Here is an 18,946-nt window from a genome sequence, read left to right on the forward strand (position 1 = left end):
ATTGAAGGCTGACTCTCTCTTTTGACTTTTTGTGTTCGTGGAAATGTCGGCCTGGATTTTTCAGAAAATAATCTTAAAACTATAAGGGACAGAATTACTCCATTAGGCAATTTTGTTTTTAAAATAATAATAGGCTAATATAAAATAAGAACATATTTCGAAATATAAGACCATATAGGTTTATGATTTTTGCCATTTTTGTGTGTGAATTACATAGGATATTTGGCCTAGTTTGCTAGAAAATAAAAGGTATTAGTCCCTTAAATTGCTTTTTTATGTCAAAGTATGTACAAAGTAATACATGGTACAACATACTGTAACGGTAATTAACGGTAATTAACGAGACGGTAATTGATCTCTACTCGCCGTATAGCACTTTGGAGATTATTGAACTAATGTGAATTTAAGGTAACGAGACAAGCAAGGCCCTTCAATTATAGAGCATAAATTGAGTTTAAGTTGATTAGGCCTGTATGTATCCATCAACGCAGTAATTACCAGTCTGGATCCGAGCCTTTAACTGGCTTCTAAAGTGAACGTGCATTGAGATAAAAAGTTTTTTCAATTCCTGACATTGGGCCAATCTTAAACAATAATTTACCATTGGGTAGATGTGGAATATTTGATAGGAAATGCTACAACGTGGCCTATTACCAATTCTGATGATATAGTTTGGACGAAGTGTTTAAAAGGCGAGTAGCTAAAACAGAAAATGCACAACAACAACAAAAAGTTATTGCAGTGACAAAAGAAAACGAATTCCTAATTCCTCTTCCTAATTGTAAGCGAATAGCACACATAACAGTTCCTTGAAAGAAATCGGCGCAGAAATATGTGCTCAAATCAGCTGCTCGGGATGAGATGAACCCACCTGTAAGTCCTCCAGGCCGTGATGTCCGAGGTGCATCCCGATGGGACCGTCCCCCAGGGCAGCTGCGCCCTCCCCCAGCCCGTGGAGGAGTCGGGGTACCCCGGGGTACTCCCGGCGGTGGTCGAGGCTCAAAGCCCGGTGAGACTGGGACAGGAGCACCCCCTCCTCTGACCGCGACCGCTGGGAGTGCCATGCCGCCTGCTGGTGCTGATGGATGGAGTTGATGGAGGGGTAGGGGTCCGATAAGTGGGAATATGCAGAGTCCTGGCTCTGGGAGTAGGAGAGCGAAGACTGGGGGTATGGAGGGGGGAAGTACGGAGGCTGGAAGTCCGAGGCCGGAGTGTGGCAGAGCGGCGGCGCCGAGGAGTAGGCCCCCTGGTTCAGGGAGGAGAGCTGGGAGAGACGGCCGCTCGGCGAGGAGCCAGTCAACCCGTCAGCGCGGTCCTGCATGCGGGAAAGACAGACCGTTGGTTAGCACAAACACATTAGCTCACATCCCAAATAGCTTTTTTTTAAAAACACTATTTTATAGATAAATATATTAGACTATAATTCGTTATCATTTCGTCTACAAATTAATCAAGACATGCAAAGTGCTAGAATATAATAGGCTATCTTAGGCCAATGGGTTAGGCTAAGTAAATAAAAAAAGCAAATGAGCAAGAAAAACAAATATCTTGAGAGACAATACTCTACTGTTAAACACAGTTAGGAAACACGACATTGTGATTTAATGGCATTTGCCTGCATGTATGTCACACGTCCCACAGGCAGAAGTTGGCCCCTGGCCCCCTGTGACCGGGTCACTAAGGTCGTGGCACCGCTGAGACCCAAACAGAACAAAGGACAGGTATGCCTAACGTCATGTAGCCCGAGGCGTTGGCGATATTAAATATGGAATTATTTAGTTCCTGAATATAGGAGCTTATGAAATATGAGAAACAATTCCGAAAGTGATGATTTTGAACGATAGACCATAGTAGGCCAATTGCCTTGATTATAATAACTATAATACTAATAAACTAGCAATATTCTCAAATTCGACAGTATAGTTTACATTCGTGCAAACTTCCTGGTGAAATTCGATTTTCTAAAGCTGATGGGTCATTCAGATCAATGTTGTGGTGGAATAGTGTCTATTGTTACCAACAAGTTAGGGGGGGGGGGGGCACTAAATACCATAGCAAAAACACAACCACGTCATTATACCTGATTTATACAATAATTTATGATTCTAAGAAACCAATATAGGCTATGTGACAATCTCTGCCATGCAGTCTCTGCCTTAGCCTTACACATTTCATACCGAAACAGTTTCAACTTTCATAAGGTTCAACACCGGACAATGCAATCATCAGACTTGTCCCAATATTATTATTATATGACATCTTCAAAGTGTCAAAATAGATCAGTTCATTATTGTTACATTAATATTACAACGGACAATTTGATGGCATCCGATTTCTCGCACTCCGACATCCCGCATCCTCAGACGATCTCTGTGGACAGCCACAGAACTGAACGTCTCACACCCGTGGCCTTCCTTCTCCAATCGAGGGAAAGTTCTCGAAATGTCATCTGACAAGACTAGGAGACAGGGGGGCAGGCTATAGGGGCAATAGTATTACATTCATTATTTAATTCATTTACATGGCATATAAACTTACCATGGCTGAATAGGTGTGGACTAACATCTGGAGACTTCTGGGTACCCAAATGCAAAGTATTAGGATATGAATGCTGTCTGCAACGATCAGGTCACCAAATAATCCAGGCTACTTTCATCTGTCTACAAGATCCATACACCAGAACATTTAGGATGGTTTTCCTCTCGCGTTAACAACTGTCTCAGTGATCAACCCTCCCACACGTGTCTGTGTCGCTGTGATGCTGTCAGTGTCCCCGATGCTCTCCATGCGCGCCTCTTATATAGGCTTCTCCCCAGGATGAGGGGAGGGGTCGGGGTGGGGGGGGGGGAAGAGTACAGTTCTCTTAAAGAGATATTCATTCAGTCATACTTACATTCATGCATTCATTCATCCATAGCTTTATTTCAATATTGCATGCGCTTTCTTTTAAAAAGTTTATAGGCTATAACCAAATCCAACCGTTAAACGCTTCTTTATCTCCATCGCCTGGACAGAACAAGAGTGATAAAGCCAACGTGTTCCATCAGTGACAGAGAGGAATCAATATTTTTGTGTTTCCAGCCAGTCAAACAAACCTTTTGTCCGTATTCAACATCCACCTCTGTAAACCTAGTGTTCTGTCTATCCTATCAAAACGATTTTGGAGAGGTTTTTGAAAACACAGTAATTTTAATGGTTTTAAAGCTCTGGTTTTATTGAATGTTTTTTTTTTTTAATTTAGAGTGGCTATCTCAGAAAACCATAGCCTACGAATCTCAGCTGCAATATCGATCCATGAACTACTTTTTAAACATCCAATAATGGTCGGTTAGTATAGTCACCAATTCTAGGCACTTTATCTCCGGGCCTCTGCGTTTCACTAACGGTTTGACAACTTTTTATTTTTATTTTTTATAATAATAAAAAAACGACTTTATCAGTAATATTTCCTGAGTATATTGTTACCTGGGCGCAGTAGGGTTCGGTCTTGGTTCGAGATTTCCAAAGCATGCTGAACGGACGGACGGTGGCCGTGCCGACGGTTCTGGAGTTTGTGGAGCACAGAAGAGTTCAGCATGCAGGATGGAGACCAGCTGAAGGTGGATGAGGAGTGAGTTAGTTTGAGAGACGCGCAGGAGTTTTGTAGATGGGTCACAGAGAGACGGGAGTTTAGGGAGGGGTGTGAGGGCTGGAGGTGACGGGAGGGAAAAGGGTTCGTTAAGTTTGGGATAGAAAAAGGGTGAGAAGTTCTGCAGTAAAGGACATCTATTATAGGCCTATATTAACCCTTTATAGGGCACTCATTGAAATACTTTGAAATTCTACATTTCAACCCTAGAGTGTTATTGGAGGACATAAGAAGACATTTTTACTTGAGTGACATTTTTAAAAAATATTATTTTTCATCTTCAAAATCAAGGTCAGCGAAGTTACCATACCAGTTCCTTGCCCGTTCGTGGTAAAAAAAAAAATCATCAATCAACACATCTGAACTCTCATTTAAACTACAACAACGCACCTAAGTTGCAATGTGATGAGCAATTATGTCATTAGTGTAAAACACGTATTTAGAATATAAACGAAATATCAATACAGGCCAATGTTCAAGTCATATTGTAAAGCCAAGGTAATTAAGGTGAATTGTGTATAGCGACACTCAATTAGGCTTATTTTAGACATGAGACTCATAGAAGTGGTTATCGATTAGGTCCTTTTTCAAAGTTTTCATTTAGAAAACGTGATAATGTCTCTGCGTAGACATTGTTATACATTCAGTAAGCATTCATCTTTTATTAATAAGACTTTTCCCACGTTTTGTTGTGTTACAACCTGACTGTAAAAATAGATTTAGGCCTAACAGATTTTTTTTGTCACAGATCTACACAAAATACACCATAATCTCACAAATATTTCTTAGATAAGTTAACAAATGAATGCAAAATGAAAAAGCTGAAATGTCTTCTGTTGATGTTGAGTTATTTTGCTATGATGACACTCCTAAAATTAGCTCAAAGGCAAACACGTCTTCAACAAGTCACTCCATGAGTGCATGGATAATGTGATTTCCAAATGAACATCTTTGTTTTCATAGGAGTCTCTGGTTTACATATAGGAATCAAATAACACTTTGTCGATCAGGTTGTAATTTAAAACTGAGCAAATGGAGAGGAACAAAACTGCTCAGGAATGCGACCCTGAGGCCTGGGGAGACTTACACAAATCTACCGAGTTGAACGGCTGAGAGGAAAGAGCACATCAGCCATCATCCCAGTCACTCTACACTGCTCTATATTAGGCTACAGAGTGGCCAAAAGGAATCCCTTAATGAAAACAAATCTATTTCACATCCTTAATTGTTTTTTGCAACAATGAATTCAAGTCATACAGAAAAACAAGTGGCTGGAATTTTCTGTATTTGGTTTTTACTACAAAAACATTAATTTTGTGCAAATCCAGCATGCGATGCTGTTGTTGCTGCACCATCTCCTGTGTGAGGAAGAGTGGTGGCGGCATCATGTTATTGGTATACGCTCGTCAGCGGCAGGGACCAGGGACATTGTCAGGATCAAAAGAAAATTATGAAACGTGTTGTGTTGGTAGTGACAGCCCAGTGTGTATGCCCAGTGTGTATGCCCTATGCGAATCATAGACCCTATCAACATCCCTATCAAGACCCTATCAGAACACTCAGATGTCCACTCAGATGGACTCAATTGAAGTTATTGTGTGATTTGTTGAAAGAATGTTTGAATTTCAGCTCATTCTAGGAGTGTCATAGCAACGGGTGAATGTTTAGAATTTAGAATTGTAAACAATTCTACAAAATAAATTTCACTTGGGCATTATGGGGTATGTTGTGGAGATCTGTCTGGCTGTTACACAACACTTGGGAAAAACTCCATGGGGATGAATACTTCCTGAAGGCACAGTTCTAATACTCCTATATAAGACATGGAGACAGGCCGATCCTTTGGAAAACATATTAGACCAGACCATTCTACTTGACAGAGTCAGAGTTCCATTATAGTCAGGGGGGCTAGGGGCTTCATTCTACTACAGCAAGTCCAGACTGAAACATGAAACAAAGCTTTATTATTATTTCTGATAACTTACAGTTCTGGACTACAGAGTCCCTGAAATAAAAGATTCATTAATGGTCTGGGAGAGGTAGGTTCATTAATGGTCTGTGAGAGGTAGGTTCATTAATGGTCTGGGAGAGGTAGGTTCATTAATGGTCTGAGAGAGGTAGGTTCATTAATGGTCTGTGAGAGGTAGGTTCATTAATGGTCTGAGAGAGGTAGGTTCATTAACGGTCTGAGAGAGGTAGGTTCATTAATGGTCTGAGAGAGGTAGGTTCATTAATGGTCTGGGAGAGGTAGGTTCATTAATGGTCTGGGAGAGGTAGGTTCATTAATGGTCTGTGAGAGGTAGGTTCATTAATGGTCTGGGAGAGGGAGGTTCATTAATGGTCTGAGAGAGGTAGGTTCATTAACGGTCTGAGAGAGGTAGGTTCATTAATGGTCTGAGAGAGGTAGGTTCATTAATGGTCTGAGAGAGGTAGGTTCATTAATGGTCTGTGAGGTAGGTTCATTAACGGTCTGAGAGAGGTAGGTTCATTAATGGTCTGTGAGGTAGGTTCATTAATGGTCTGTGAGGTAGGTTCATTAATGGTCTGAGAGAGGTAGGTTCATTAATGGTCTGAGAGAGGTAGGTTCATTAATGGTCTGAGAGAGGTAGGTTCATTAATGGTCTGAGAGAGGTAGGTTCATTAATGGTCTGTGAGGTAGGATCATTAATGGTCTGGGAGAGGTAGGTTCATTAATGGTCTGTGAGGTAGGTTCATTAATGGTCTGTGAGGTAGGTTCATTAATGGTCTGGGAGAGGTAGGTTCATTAATGGTCTGTGAGGTAGGTTCATTAACGGTCTGAGAGAGGTAGGTTCATTAATGGTCTGTGAGAGGTAGGTTCATTAACGGTCTGAGAGAGGTAGGTTCATTAATGGTCTGAGAGAGGTAGGTTCATTAACGGTCTGAGAGAGGTAGGTTCATTAATGGTCTGAGAGAGGTAGATTCCTTAATGGTCTGAGAGAGGTAGGTTCATTAATGGTCTGAGAGAGGTAGATTCCTTAATGGTCTGAGAGAGGTAGGTTCATTAATGGTCTGGGAGAGGTAGGTTCTCGAACCGTGGGATGGAACCCTGGTCACATGACACACTGGGTTCAGAGGTCAGAGGTTGAGTTGAGTCAGGAAAAGGCTCAACAACAGAGGGAGATGAAAAGAAAACTAATACTTTTTTGAAATTGAAATAAACAAAACCTTGAAGCTGTGTAGAAAAAAATGCCATTATTGAGAGAAAATAATATTCTGCAACAGAAGCCAAGTAACAGAACTACCGTTTTTGAGTTCATGATTAGCTATGAACATCTTGGACTATTTTATAAACGTCTGAGAAATGCAATTAACTTAGTCCAGTTTAGAAGTGCAATTAGGATTGGCTTTAACCTGTGTCCGGAACACCACCCAAGTGATATAGAATTATTTGTAATGCAGTAATCATATCTTCTGGAATAGTCTTTATCAGAGATGGTTTTTAATAGAGACAGGTTGGTTGGGATAGAGACAGATCAGATCAGAATTTCCACACTGCAGTCAGTACGCCATCTAGTGGTCAAGAAAAAAACCAGGGCATGGCTGTGAGATTTTATCTCAAAGAGACAAAAAAAAGGCACATTAATATAGTTTTCTGTTTGGTACTTTTGAGTTTTCTGTTAAGATGCGTAAGTGTTTCAAATGTTTTGGAAAAAAACAAAACAAAACAAAAACATACATAATATGTAACAAGGGTAGGCGCAATAAGCCATGGCTTCAGCCTACACTTTTTTGGTCCTGGTGTTACGCACTGTGACTGTGTACATTTTTAATATCTGTATTATGAATTGTATAAGGGTCCAAAAATAAACATTCTCAATCTCAATCTCAAAAAACAATGGTTAAATGAAAATATAATATAATTAATAATAATAGCCTTCAGAAAGAAATGAAGAAATATTCAGTCTCTATCAAAAATATTCTTTATTTTATGTTTCTCAACGTACTTTTCACACACAGGTAACAGACGACATGATAACCAGGGAGAGTGTGAGTGTAACATAATGATTTGGTCATGTTCATCTTCAAGAGGCCAAAGTTGCATTATACATACAAGTGTTGCCAGATTGGGCGTATTCCCGCCCAATTGAGCTACTTATGATCACACTGGGCGGCTTTTAGACTGTGGTTAAACGGCTGGAAAACAATCCCATCTGGCAACACTACATGTTGACTACATACAAGTGGGTCATTATAAACAAAAGTGTTCGGTTCAGTTCGTTGCCAGCGATTTCCTCAGAGTACCCATGATGCCGAGCGCTCCCAGGTATCCCCCCGTCTCCATGCTGTCTCTGATATCCTGGCGACACAGCGGACACTGCCTGGCCAGGGCGCAGAGAGCCTCCTCTAGCGCCCCCTGGGTGTGGGGGTCAGGCATGGCGCTGCTGTTGACCAGCACGACGAGGGTGTGCTGCAGCCACTCCTCCCTGACCAGGCCGCTGATCCAGGGCTGGGCCTTGACGCAGCCGCCCAGGGCCTGCAGGCCCAGCCTCCACAGCTCCCCTGCCTCCTCCCACCACTCCCTCCAGGCCGGGCTGGGCCGGGCCGGGCCGGAGACGAAGGGGGAGAGCACCAGGGCGCCGCGGAGGAACCGCACGGCGGCCGAGAAGAACCGCCTCTGGCTCTGGCCCGCTTCAACTGGGCCTGGGAGAGTAGAGGAGTACAGTGGAGAGGATCGGTTGTTATGTTTAGAGGGAATTTGTCAGTTTTAAAATGGTAAATGGACTGCACTTACATAGCGCCTTTATCCAAAGCGCTTTACAACGGCCTCTCATTCACCCATTCACACACACATTCACACACCAATGGCGGCAAGCTACCACGCAAGGCGCCGGCCTGCTCACTGGGAGCAATTTGGGGTTCAGCGTCTTGCCCAAGGACACTTCGACATGTGGCCAGCCGGGGCTCGAACCACCGATCTGCCAACCTTGCGATCGTTAGACGGCGGCTCTACCTCCTGCGCCACAGCCGTCCCGTTTTTTTTTACAGTTTTACAGTTTAGCTCCTAGAAAAAGGACCTCAATCATATGGAATATGATGGCGATACCATGGGTATACCAAGGCTAGAAGGAGTGAATCTAACGAGCCAAAGAGGACAACCATAAAAAAGAGAATCATCAATGAATATGAAGTCAAACCTGTAGGGGCGGGTTTCAGCCTGCCAATCATGAGCCCCAGAGTGCAGAAATTGGCTGCCAGGACCAAGAGGCGGGGCTTGTGCAACAGTAAAGGAAGTGCTTCGCTCAGAAGGGACTCCAGGGTTGTGAAGCAGGAGTCGGTCCTGTGGAGCGAGCAGAGAGGTGGAGGCGTGTTAAACGACTGGCGACGCTCACGGGAATTCATTCAACAACTTCAATTCTCGAACATCAGGCGGGAACCTAACTTCGATTCAAAGTTCCTTCATTACCGTCAAAGAAATGTATACAAAAGGAAAACTCATAACAAATGCGTTGTAAGACACAAATATCTAATCCACCATGGTACCAATACTGTGTACACACACACACACACACACACACGACACACGACACACGCAGCATGTACCAGCACATATTACTGCTGTGTCATGTGTGTGTGTGTACACAGTATTGGTCTCTAGCAAGGAAAGATGTGTGTCGGTGTGTGTGTGTGTGTGTGTACCTGACTCGTTCCGGCTCTGTGACTGCGAAGTTGAGGAGGATGGAGCAGGCCGTCTCCATGCCGGGGTCAGGCGGGGGTCCACTCCCCCTGAGGTCCTTCCATCCCTGGGTCAGGAAGGCCACCACCAGGCCCGGCGTGTCCAGGGAGAGGAGCACCTTCCTGGGGTCTTCCTCCGCAGAGAGGTGGCACAGAGCTGGGAGGAGATACCTACAGACGGGAGGGGGGGGGAGAGAGTGTGGTGAGATGTTTTTTCTGCTGCTGTTACGGGGGGTAACATTCCCCTTTAAGAGATGTTACCTTTGAAAAAAAGCAGGGTTTCACATTAACGGTTGCCCGGGGCAACGGACAGAAGAACAACGGACGGTGCAGGCGCCAGACCAGACTAGATGATCGTGGAGTGAAGATATTATTAAAACGTACGCACTGATCGACAGACAGGTGGACAGGCGCGTACGCTTTAATAATATCTTCACTCCACGATCATCTAGTCTGGTCTGGTCTGGCGCCTGCGCCGTCCGTTGTCCTTCCTGCACACCGATACACAGATCCAGGATCCAGCAGCGTCGTCGCTGTCGCGCAGACAAACCCGGCGAATTATTTTACTTGCCCCGGGCAATCGGGCAACCGTTAATGTCGAACCCTGAAAAGCCCCCTAATTTATTTAGTTTTTTATCTACCTGAGAGCAGCTTTGCCTGTCCAAGCCCCTCCTCCTTTTGAGCTGCTGTCGCCGACAGACATCTCTGCCATCCAGTTGGACAGACTCTCGTCTGGCGCCTCCCCCTGCAGATGACTTCTGGCGTAGCTGATAAGGAAGGGCAACAGGGCAGTCACTTCCTCCTTCAGACAGGAAGTCTCTTCGGCCAGCCAGGCACAGAGGGAACGGAATGTGGCGAAAACGAAGGGGTCGCCATAGCGACTCTGATCAACCTGGGAGATAGGAGGAACAAGTTAAATCCATGTCCATTTATTCACATTTTTTTAAAGATCATTGCATCTGGGAAAATGTATTATGAGTTCTATGTACATTTTACAGGGTTTTCCTTCCTTATTTTGACCATAACCACACAAGCAGACAGTTAATTTAGATGGACTTAATTCCTACTCTCCTGGCGGCAATCTGCCAGGTGTGCTTTAAGTAACCTCCACACCCTCTCACCTGTTGGAGGTAGTAGATGACGGCAGAGAAAGCCTCCTCCAGTACTTTGAGGACCTGCCTGGTCTGCTGCAGACTGAGCCCAATGATGGGGGTTGAGCCCAGAGATGGGGGTCTGAGCCCAGAGATGGGGGTCTGAGGCTGGGCACTGCTCTGGGCCACCTGGTTGCAGGCCTGCTCCATGGCGATCTCCATGATGCGATAGCAGGCCGTGAGCGTGTGCTGCAGCTCGGGCTTCACCTCGGCGCCGGGCGGTTCCTCCAGGCCCATCCGGACCTCCACGCAGGCCCTGTTCACCAGCAGACAGCAGAACTTGGGCGGGCCCACGGGCTCCCAGCCGTACAGGTCCAACAGGCAGGCGGAGAGGACCAGAACAGGGCCTAAAAGAGCCGGGGTCAGCTTGGCCTGCAACATGGGTCTCAGCGCCACCCACAGGCTCGCCACCGCCGTGTCCTTCAGGTCGCCGCTGGCCTCTGGCGCCCCCGCTGTCAGGGGGAGGAACTGCGGCAGCTGGACGCACAGCTCCAGCCTGGCCTGGTCGGAGGCTTGGCAGAAGTCTTTGAACACCACGGCCAGGAGAGAGTGCAGCTCGGCGGGGTGTTTCTTCCAGGCTCTCTCTCTGACCCGGCCGGCGAGGAGGGAACCCAGGAGGGGCAACCCTTTCTCCCGGCTCAGCGTCTGTTCGCATGCCAGAGCCCGACACAGAGCGGGGACGGCCCCTCTGGCCAGGAGCTTCTCCGGACCCTGGGGCGAAGCGCACACGGCCGTCAGGACCTGGTAGCAGTCGCAGGCCAACGCCTGGTCCAGTTTGGCCGTCGGGCCCGGAGGAGACGGAGCTTCTCCGTTCTCAGTCGGACCTCCCTCAGGTCCTGGAGTGGTGCTCTTCACATTCTGACGCTGGTCTGTCTCAGCCTGGCCGTCTGTCTGTACGGAGCTCTCGGCGCAGTCAGGAGGATCCTTCGAAGTGTTCTCTGTGCTCTGTGGAGATTGTTGCTTCGTCGCCTTCTTCTCGGCTTCATTTGGGCTTCGGTTGGCTTCTGGTTCCACGGTTCCTGGTTTGGACCGTTTCCGAGGGCTCCAGTCGGGGCCGTCGGCCAGCAGCCCCAGCAGGAGAGGGAGGGTGGTGAGGAGCTGAGGGTGGGCGGCCATGTCCGGGTCTGTGCTGAGGGCGGCCAGCAGAGCCGCGCCCAGAGACAGCAGCTCCTCGGGGGGCAGGCCGGAAGAGGCATCGCTCCCCCTCCCCCGCACCGCCGTCACCAGCAGGCGAGCCGGGAGACTCAGCCCCACCGCCTCGAAGATACGCCTCAGTGTCGCACGGTCTAGCTGGCCTGCCGGACAACACCGTGTGATCTGAAGAAAGAGATGTAAGAGTATGGGCAAGAACGTTCTTCTTTCCTCAACAGCATCAAACATAAACGTTGTGAGAGAATTGTGAGTTTGTATAGAGGAAGAGGAGTTGACAGTCTTACCAGGAGGAGTGCAGCTAGAGTGTGGCTGTCGTTTTTGGCGTGAGAGAGGGCATGTAGACAGCGCTCGAGGACCTCCTGCTGGGCATCGGAGAGGCTGCTCGCTCCCTGGCTCTCTCCACCTTCCCCGCCTGCCCCCTCGCTGCCCGGGTGGGGGTCGCTGGGGCTGCTTTCAGAGCTCACAACAGGGGGGGTTCCCTCAGCCATGATGCTGCTGTCAACGACAGGGCAGTGACGTAAATAGTAGGCGACACTGGGATCCAGATGGTCTCCCGCCACACAATGCAATTCAATGTTAACTGACCACAATAATATTATAAATGCTTCTGGGGTCACAAAGATTTCACACAACGAACAACATGTAAGGTTGTTGATTTGAGAACTAAGAGGGGTTTGTTGCCATGTTGGATAAGTGTGTGGTTGTAGAGTCAAAGTTGCAGTTCAGCGTTACACTTTCACTAAACTAATCATACCTAGCTACCAAAACAATCGGCCGGGTTGAGGCATTTGCTGAATTCGTTTAGAAATGAACTACTTGGCATTAAACTAGCTAGCGAGATATAAAACACACCACTCATATTACTCACTGTGTTATTCAGATCGCGTTCTCTCAACTTCCCATGCACATGCCTGAGAAATTCATGGGACTGTCAATGCAGATGTAACGACAACCAATCAACAGCTTAAATAATAATAGTAAACCAATCAGAGTAAGGTTCTTTGGCATGTAAACGACGCCATTTTGGTTGATGTTCTTCGAACGTTATGTTTTTTTGTAGCAAATATTTAACAAGTTGCGTTAAATAAAATAAACGTTTTGTTTGATTATGTATGTTATATCTAGTCACTTGAAGATATATTGATTTAAATAATTTGCTGTCACGACGATATCGATAAAAGTGACTATTTAGATGCCCAGCTGGGTGGCACAAACCGGAAGTGATGGGATTTACTCACGTCAAAGATCCTTAATGGCAAGATATTACACATGTGAGATCATTCTCCTTGTCTGCTTGTCCGCCAACACGGAAGTGTAGGCTAATTCATATTTATTGTATTTTGAAGGAAAGCATAATTTAGCTTTAGGGCCATTCTACTACCCTGCCGGCCATGTTTTCCCCTTTCCATTAAGTTCTTAGTTACATAATTGTATGACTGGCAAATTAGTTTAGGAGTTGAGGGTATTTATTAAGTTTGGTTATGAGGACGAAAACGAGCATCTAGCCAGCTAGTTAACCCTACTGCGCATGTGTGGTGTGCACTCCTCCAATATAAAGCAGTTTTTTGACAAAGATAACAATTTTCCAGATAATATTTCTCCTGGATAATATATTCTAGACAAGTTCGACTACTTGTAAAAAAATAAAATTTGGCTAAACAGAATCTCAGATATTGGAAACAACCCCCCCAAAAACGAGCATATAGGGTTTTAATTATATTAAATATATTATTTATATATTATAAATTATATTATATATTATATTTAATTATATTAGTAACTAGTAAACAAGATAATAGTATAGTATATTTATATTATAGTTAGTGACAAGGCAGTAGTTTCCCTTGTTATCTCAACGAGGGAAAAGGGGGCGTGACCATTCTGGTCTGCTTAGTGGGGTTCCGTCACGTGTCAGTAAGCAGCTGAGAGTTGGGCCTCTAGGTTTATATGTTCTATGGTGCACTCCAAGCTGTGCATGCAAGCAATGACCCAAATATAGTTAACAGTGGACAACCAATGGTATTTTAAGGATACGCACAGCAAACCTTGAAGGAATGTATACGACAATGGGCAGGTGAGTGAGTGTGCATCTCAAATCTCCTATTTGTAGAAACAGTGACATGTGATGTGTGGTCGCTGTGGTTCCGGCCAGGTTAACCACAGCTGGCAGCTATAATATAATATAATGCACCAACAAAGATGACCTAAACGGAGTGCTCCTGGATTACACTGAGATCTGGTACATGGTATATGCACACAGTCTCTCAGGCTAAATATCAGTGGTTTATGGCACCTTCACGGTAAATGTATGCATGTCTATTTCAGCCACGAATCCTAAGTGCGTGCATCCTTCCTGTAGGGCTGCTGTTAGCCAGGTATTTAGAGATAAATCAGGTTCTCCCTTGTTAATTGAATTATACATTGAGCCCCACCGTCTTAAAAGATATAGTAGTACAAATGCTTGCATATAGGTACGTTTTAGGGCACAGAACTAGACAGCAATATCTTGACACATTCTCATGCCTTTATGTTTCCGCACTTAACCACACCAAAGGTTGTCTCGTTTATATGTTATTCTTATTTATTTGCAGCGCTTCGAATCAAAAAATGTGTTTATACAACGTCCTGTCGTCATTTGAAAAGGGAACGAGAGCCAACGACTGTGTGTGTGTGTGTGTGTGTGTGTGTGTGTGTGTGTGTGTGTGTGTGTGTGTGTGTGTGTGTGTGTGTGTGTGTGTGTGTGTGTGTGTGCGTGTGTGTGTGTGTGGGGGGGGGGGTCATTTGTGTGTGTGGGGGGATTCTGTCATTTATGAGAGTGGTCCACCAACAACCTTTGTGTCCACAGATTGGCCAGTGTGACTGCCCCCTGAGGAGGTGCAGGAGGAGGAGGAGGAGGAAGGAAGAAATAAGAGAACGTTTCCAACCCGGATCAAACCACTTTGCAACCTCAGTGATCCTGGTTTGATTTTTTTTTATTCTCATGGGATTTCTGAGAAGCAGCATGACGTCATGGGGGACGGGGGACGTCCCAGGATGTGACTGTGTCACGTGGTTTGAGTAGTGGAGCGCACCTGCGCTGACACACACACACGTCACGCCTGATCTCTGGAGTCACCGAAGAGGGCTTTGGTATTTATTTATTTAGTTTCCCAGGAGTAAACAACGTTGGCTGTACGTTCTTGACTGTATGCCAGTGAAGGATCGTCACTTATCGAGTGGGACTTCCTACTGGAACTGGAAACTAACGTTGTCATTTTTTGTTTTGTTGCACTTATCGCAAATAAGAATAAGTCATTCCTGTTGTTGCGACAGCTGTTAACCCGCGGTGTGTGACTGTGACTCCATCTGGAGCTGGGGTGTGTGGCTGCGAGCTGGATGGTGGAGCATCTGTGTGCCGGGATGTCGATCCAGCCAGGGAACCTATAGGTAGATGCTGCAGGTATGTTCATAATGTTCATAATGTTCGTAATGATGCTTAATCGGTGGACAGTTGATGGTGACATGCATGACATGTGTTTTGCTTGACTCCTCACTCACCATGCATGTAACCCCAGAGTCCGCTGTGAGAATCTGCCTGCTTTTTACGGGGCTTTGCATGCCAGGAGACACGAGACTGAACACAATGTCCTAAATGCTGTTCTGATGGGGTTCTTTTTTCCCCCCTGCAAGAACTTGCTAAAGCATTGCAGGGAAGAAAATAGCAGCGTTATTCAACTCGGGACAGATTTCAGCATGTAGGGACTGAGGAGCGTTCAACCATATGTTCCGCTCTTTTGACATGTCTATGTACTGTGTAAGCACTGACTTGTGCATGAAACGTTAAGACAGGCTTTTGCTGGGAGAGTTGTCAGCTGATGGAATCGTGAGATCAGCCTAACACCAAAGTGCAAAGTGTAAACATTGACTGCTGCTCTCACGGTTGGAGCTACTTTCCATGAATCATAATGATAAGTATATGGAAATACTGCAGCTAGATAAGCTGGTTAGCTCTGGAAGGGGGCAGCTGAACTTGTATTTGCCTCATACTGTGTGGTGGTGTTAATTGTTTTCGTTGGGTTAGATCTAGATCTATATCAGGCCCATTCTGTTGTGTCAGCCCAGGTGGCACGCCTGCCACTATGCTCACAGGTGTAACGACTATTGTTTAAAATTAAATTAAATTAAAACTTCCACTGTGTGTTTTACCCCCTGGGCTGTGTGTCACTGGGCTGTGTGTTTTACCCCCTGAATTTGACAGACCTTCCACACTACGTAAATACTCAGCAGCTGATGTTTGTTTGGGAAAAAGACAATGAAACAAATCTGAAAGTTAAACGGCAACCTAATTCTCCGACCGATCCTTTAAGCTAAATCTCTTCCTTCTCTCTCGCCCCTCTGCAGGGTGGGTGGTGCTCTCTCTCTGGTCAGTTAGGAGCTTTAAAGGGCGACAGAGTGAAATGTTGAAGCTCTCCCACAGAGCGTTGGTGTGGACCTGCCTTCACCCTTCACCTCACCGTACCTCTCTCCCCACCTAACCCCACCTCTCTCCTCCCCTCCCACCACTTGACCTAGAGAAAGGTAAACACAACCTCTATTTGTTCATGCTTTGGGCAGTCTTTCATGTGCGGAAATGATGGCCCACGGTGTGTACAATGGCTTAACGGACTTAACACTTGTTTGGTTGTGTTTAAGGTGGTTGTCATGTTGTAGAAGCCTGACGGATTGTTTCTGCTCTCCACAGGTCATTCAGGTCCATCGTGGAAAATGTCCTACGCACACCAGAACGTGATCAGGTGGAACCTACCTCGGTGGCCACAACCACACCACCTCCTCCTATCACTGGGCGTCTTGTGCTGCTTAGCCCCTCCCTCAGGTAACAAGGACCAATAGAACAGGGGAGGCTGGTGGCGGTAGATTGTAGTAAATTGTTCACCTGCAACAGATTAGGTTGCCCGCAAGCGTGCCATTCTGTCTTACCTCCTAAGGTAACATTTCGAAGGTCTCAAGGTCTCATCAGAGTGGCTAATGTTTTTAAATTAGGGAAGGGAGAGGCTTTTTTATTGTCTATTGTTTTGGCAGCCTGACCTATTGAATCTCAGGGCGTCGTCCGAAGAACTTGTCACACTACATTTTTATATGGATTAATGGGCGTGCCCTCCACTGTGACATCTGTGAAGATTACAACAATTGTGTATCAGCGGGACACTGTTGGAGGTAGAAATTGTAATCCATGGAATGGAATGAGGAACGGTAAACAACCACATGTGTGTTTGACACCATTCCTTATTCCAATCCATTCTGCTTCCCCTGCATCTACTGTACGTCGTGTTTATCCCGAGATGTGTATGTAGTAGTGGTGTCTTCTCCTCTCTGTTGAATGGCGGTTTGGTCTGTTGAATGGGTGTTTTTACAGTGTGGTTCACTGATGCCACAGACCTAGGGAGTTACAGAATCAGATACACATACAATGGAGGCTCTGTGAGTCGGTGGCAGTCGGGTAGGGGGGGGGGGGAATGACTAAACAGATGCAGAAGGTTCCTTTCTTCTGAAAGAAAGGGAGGGGGCTCATCCTTTGCACGCCGTGTTTGAAGGGTTGAGTTACATTTCTGGAGCGGATCGCCCCCGGAAGTGTGGCCACAATACGGCCGGTAGAGGGATGGCATCACATCCAACGACGACCATAGTGGACATATCTGGAGACAAAACAAACATGGCACGTGATAAAAATCGGAGTATTTGACATGTACTGGTACCGGTAACGTCCCTCTACAAGAAACGCGTTTGACGTGGCCTGTGGTGGTCCAGTGGTGGTCCAGTGGTCTAGCACCATGGTCTACAGTGCACACATATGCTCATGTCGGCATGGGTTCGAATCCGGCCCATGCTCTGCTGACATGCCCTCTCTCCTTATTTCTCTGTCTGTCTTCATGATATCTGTCCAACTCAGAAACAAAAAAGAAAAGAAAAAAAGAAACAAGTTTGACAGCCAAATATCTGCATTGTCATGTCAGAGTTGGAGTCTTCCAACACTGACATGACAATGCAGATATTTGGCTGTCAAACGTGTTTTTCTTTTTTTCTTTTCTTTTGATGGTGGTGTTCCACTGTACTAGCATAGAGCCTTTTTACATTTACGCTTAGGGCATTTAGCAGACTTTGTCCACAGTGACTTACAACGATAAAAAAAACGTAATAAAGTTTCTTCATTTAAAAACATAGGATATGACACCTGATAAAATAAAGTGTATTATAAACACAACTGACAGGGGGAAGGGGAGGATTCAGGAGGGACAGCTAAGGTGCAGCCTGAAGAGGTAGAGGTCTTCAGTCTCCGACTAGCCTTGGGGGCATAGCGCTGTCTGCCACTGCTCATGGGCTGGGCATGACCTTGCATGCTAATATACATCCTGCTTTTTTTGTTCGTTTTTTACACTCCATCCTGCTGTTTGTTTAGGCCTCAACTGATGATAGCCTCGGGGGCCGCAGGTCTCCAGACAGATCTAGAAGCATTTCGGTTTTAATGAACCGGATGACATTGCGTGAAGGGTAATCAGTGACTCGTGTTATCAGGGAAATGCCTCGTTTCTCTGCTTCTGAGCTGGCCTGCTGCCTCGCTTTACAACTCCACGGAATCTGAAGGAGGTGGAGCAGACGATAAGAACAACGTCATTGATTTGAAATGTAAACAATGACTGCGTTTACATGCACGCCATAATCCTGTATTTTAACGGCTTATGCTCAATATTCCGATTGGGCAAGTGTCATAATGGAATGGTAAACGGACTGCACTTATATAGCGCCTTTATCCAAAGTGCTTTACAACGGCCTCTCATTCGCCCATTCACACACACACACATTTACACACCAATGGCGGCAAGCTACCATGCAAGGCGCCGGCCCACTCACTGGGAGCAATTTGGGGTTCAGTGTCTTGCCCAAGGACACTTCGACATGTGGCCAGCCGGGGCTCGAACCGCCGATCTGGCAACCGTACGATCATTAGACGGCAGCTCTACCTCCTGCGCCACAGCCGCCCCTGTCATGTAAAGGCCATAAGCCGGCGTACGCCTGTTCGAATCGGAATATTGTGACATGACATCGAGGACCCCCTCGAAAACGAGATGGCACATCTCAAGGGGTTTTATCCTAATAAAATAAATGTAACAACACGTAAACACCTTAATCGGAATATTCCAATAAGCCGATTATTGACCGACCGTAATCGGATTATGGTGTGCATGTAAACGCAGTCAATGTGTCCATAACAATACCAACAGTCTATCTGATACAAAGACTCTGAACTCTGAACTCTTTGTGTCCCCCAGCGGTGGCGTCTGCTGAG

At 45.8% G+C, this 18,946-nt stretch overlaps 2 protein-coding genes across 2 annotated transcripts in view; both read right to left on the bottom strand.

Moving 5' to 3' along the window:
- tfap2e (transcription factor AP-2 epsilon) overlaps nucleotides 1-2,565 on the bottom strand; it is a gene marked incomplete at both ends in the record, with an annotated part of 10,664 nt that extends 8,099 nt beyond the window's left edge. Inside the window, 2 exons of the mRNA XM_080530795.1 lie at nucleotides 872-1,315; nucleotides 2,539-2,565. Of these exons, the coding sequence (XP_080386921.1) occupies nucleotides 872-1,315; nucleotides 2,539-2,565 (471 nt within the window). The remainder of the gene's footprint in view (nucleotides 1-871; nucleotides 1,316-2,538) is intronic.
- Nucleotides 2,566-7,643: 5,078 nt separating this feature from the next.
- On the bottom strand, nucleotides 7,644-12,546 carry ncdn (neurochondrin). Its single transcript, XM_080532814.1, has 7 exons — nucleotides 12,494-12,546; nucleotides 11,910-12,120; nucleotides 10,444-11,790; nucleotides 9,964-10,214; nucleotides 9,287-9,493; nucleotides 8,785-8,927; nucleotides 7,644-8,290 (listed from the first exon to the last, which is right to left on the bottom strand). The coding sequence occupies exons 2-7, from the start codon at nucleotides 12,111-12,113 to the stop codon at nucleotides 7,860-7,862; spliced, it is 2,583 nt and encodes an 860-aa protein (XP_080388940.1). The 5' UTR covers nucleotides 12,114-12,120; nucleotides 12,494-12,546; the 3' UTR covers nucleotides 7,644-7,859.
- Between the last annotated feature and the right edge of the window lie 6,400 nt (nucleotides 12,547-18,946).

This window comes from Nansenia antarctica (assembly GCF_963989245.1).
Source record: "Nansenia antarctica genome assembly, chromosome: 5".
Lineage (NCBI taxonomy): Eukaryota > Metazoa > Chordata > Actinopteri > Argentiniformes > Microstomatidae > Nansenia > Nansenia antarctica.

What these genes read in the sequence shown, in the direction of transcription:
- ncdn (XM_080532814.1), bottom strand. Translation starts at nt 12,113, where the DNA reads ATGGCTGAGGGAACCCCCCCTGTTGTGAGCTCTGAAAGCAGCCCCAGC. An exon ending in ACAGAGCCGGAACGAGTCAG is followed by an intron (nt 8,928 to 9,286) that starts GTACACACACAC and finishes CTCGCTCCACAG; the next exon opens with GACCGACTCCTGCTTCACAA. An exon ending in GCTGAAACCCGCCCCTACAG is followed by an intron (nt 8,291 to 8,784) that starts GTTTGACTTCAT and finishes CTACTCTCCCAG; the next exon opens with GCCCAGTTGAAGCGGGCCAG.